At 36.4% G+C, this 2597-nt stretch overlaps 1 protein-coding gene across 1 annotated transcript; it reads left to right on the top strand.

Annotated features, from left to right (window-relative positions):
- Nucleotides 1-207: 207 nt before the first annotated feature.
- LOC133804257 (probable carbohydrate esterase At4g34215) lies at nucleotides 208-1456 on the top strand. Its single transcript, XM_062242403.1, has 2 exons — nucleotides 208-978; nucleotides 1147-1456. Exons 1-2 carry the CDS (start codon nucleotides 397-399, stop codon nucleotides 1333-1335), a joined length of 771 nt encoding a protein of 256 aa, XP_062098387.1. The 5' UTR covers nucleotides 208-396; the 3' UTR covers nucleotides 1336-1456.
- Nucleotides 1457-2597: the final 1141 nt, after the last annotated feature.

Genomic DNA, 2597 nt, shown 5'->3' with positions numbered 1-2597 from the left:
ATATTTTATAGAAATATAAACAAATTCAGAATCGCAAATTTCAATTAGGATTTAGGAGTGTGTATAAGGACATAATTTTATTTATTTATTATTTTTTTATGATGTAGATAAGACTTAAAATCAGAATAAAATGGCTCACTGAGCACAAGCTTGGTTCTGTCCATATAAATACGGTAGTTAGATACCATCACAAAATCACTATCAATGTCATTGCAGTGGGCATTTGCATGATTCACTTTGATTCAGACTGTATATATATAGAACCAAAATCATAAGGGGGTGAAATGACTGAAAGAAATGCATCACAGATAGAACAAACGTCATACTAGACAGAAAGAAGCCACCTTTTTCGTTTTGGCAAAAACCCAACATCGTTTTTTGCCAGTTTAATCAACCATGGCTGCACCATTGTTTTTCTGGTTATTCTCTCTTGTGTCGATTTCTAATGTAGCCATAGGGACCTCTATTCCGATGGACATTTTCGTATTAGCAGGACAGAGCAACATGGCCGGCCGAGGTGGCGTTTCACACGGGGTACGGGACCATTATGTCCCGCCGAAATGCAGCCCCAATAGACAGATACTTCGGCTCAGCGCTAAGCTAGAATGGGAGAGCGCCCATGAGCCACTCCACGCGGACATTGACACCGGAAATGTTTGTGGGGTTGGACCCGGGATGGCCTTTGCCAACGAGGTTGTTCGAGCCAGGGGGGGCAGCGTCGTGGTGGGACTGGTCCCTTGTGCTATCGGTGGGACCAGAATTAGCCAGTGGATAAGAGGAACTCCGCTGTACTCTAGTCTGCTGAGAAGGGCCCAAGAGTCGTTGAAGGAAGGGGGAACGATACGCGCCGTTTTGTGGTTTCAGGGAGAGAGCGATACTCTGAGAACAAGTGATGCTGTGGCCTATGGGGGGAACATGAAGAAGTTCATAATGGACATTCGCTCTGATCTAAATATCCCTAATCTTCTCGTTATACAGGTTTGATCTCTATATTTATTTATTTCCTTGTGATTTATGTTATCGATTATGTCAGTAGATTCACAAGAAAATATATACAAAATTATTTAAATATTGAGGATAAATGACATTTTTTAAAAATATATAATATTTGTATGAAAATTATATTGTTGTGTATTTGTGGTACAGGTGGCACTTGCATCTGGAGAAGGACAATACATAGAAGAGGTGAGAAAGGCTCAGCTTCAACTCAACTTACAAAATGTTAAGTGTGTTGATGCCAAGGGATTAAACCTTAAAGCTGATAAGCTCCACCTTACAACTACTTCTCATGTTCATCTTGGTCTCAAGTTAGCTAATGCCTTTCTTGCTTCATAATGCTCAACTCAAAAGGGCCTGAATTTTTTTTAGTAAAGATGTAATCTTTATTGGGGTTTTAATTAACTTAGCATATAGATTATGGAAGCCTTGACTTTCCAAAATTGTATTTATGTTCATTTCTTTTAGAGGAAATACCAGTTACTGATTCTTCTTAATAAAGTTGCATTTAATCATAAAAGTCTCTCAATTTTTTTTTTTCAGTTTTGTTTTGCATTTGACTTTCATTTCAAGCTCCCTAATTTAAAGAATTTCCGTAAGGGGCTAGTTTCATAAAACTTTTAAGAGTTGGCGCCTTGGGGACTGACTCCTTTGGGGCCACCTTGATTGCTTCCTCGGGTTCCTCGAAGAAAGGATAGATGTTGATTCAAAGTCTACATGCCCTTGTTTTGATGATACATAAAACAAATATTTGTTAATATTTGTTACTAATTAATTCTTGAGTATTACCTCTACCAAAAAGGGGTCATAACTTCTATTCAAACAGTTTATGTACCCGCGGACGATTTGACCGATCCAGCTTTGACCATAACATTTGCACATTTAGATGCGACTACCATACTATCAAGAGGATTGGCCACCAAAGGTATCTATCAAGTAGTAGAACTTTTAGATTCAATGTCAACGATGCTCCAACCTCATATTATTGGTGAAGAACATTATGAAACTGCGCAAAGAGTTAAAGAAACTTTACAACATTACAAAGAACTTCAGGACATTATAGATATTCTATGGTTGGATGAATTATCTGAAGACGATCGCTTAACTATAGCAAGAACACGAAAAATTGAGCATTTCTTGTCACAACTTTTTTTCATAGTAGAAGTATTTACATGTTCCCTGGGGAAATATGTTGGTCTAGCAGAAACAATTAAAGAGTTTAAATTGATTCTTGAACAAATATGATGAACGTCATTCTTTAAAAAGCAAAAGAATCAAGAATTTGGAACCAAAGCTTCAAAATCACTAAATGGATTCCAAGAAGAATCAAAGCGTCGAAGAACTCAAAACTAAGTATGCTTAAGGTATATATATATATATATATATATAGTTCTTAGTCTTGTAAAGTGATTTTCTTGCATTACTATTGGATTTAAGCACTTCAATGGCTCACTAACTATTTAAACAAGTTATTTCAAACTAATAAGTATTTTCAAAATAAAAAAAAAATATTGATGTATGCACTATTATATATATTTAACGATTCCATACTTGTGGCCAGTGTATATCTCTCTCTTCTCCCCATAAAGATAGTGTCGTCA

This window comes from Humulus lupulus, chromosome X (assembly GCF_963169125.1).
Source record: "Humulus lupulus chromosome X, drHumLupu1.1, whole genome shotgun sequence".
In the NCBI taxonomy this organism is placed as follows: Eukaryota; Viridiplantae; Streptophyta; class Magnoliopsida; order Rosales; family Cannabaceae; genus Humulus; species Humulus lupulus.
Note: the sequence above shows the minus strand (reverse complement) of the source record. Positions and strands in the feature narration are given on the sequence as shown.

What these genes read in the sequence shown, in the direction of transcription:
- LOC133804257 (XM_062242403.1), top strand. Translation starts at nt 397, where the DNA reads ATGGCTGCACCATTGTTTTTCTGGTTATTCTCTCTTGTGTCGATTTCT. An exon ending in CTAATCTTCTCGTTATACAG is followed by an intron (nt 979 to 1,146) that starts GTTTGATCTCTA and finishes TTTGTGGTACAG; the next exon opens with GTGGCACTTGCATCTGGAGA.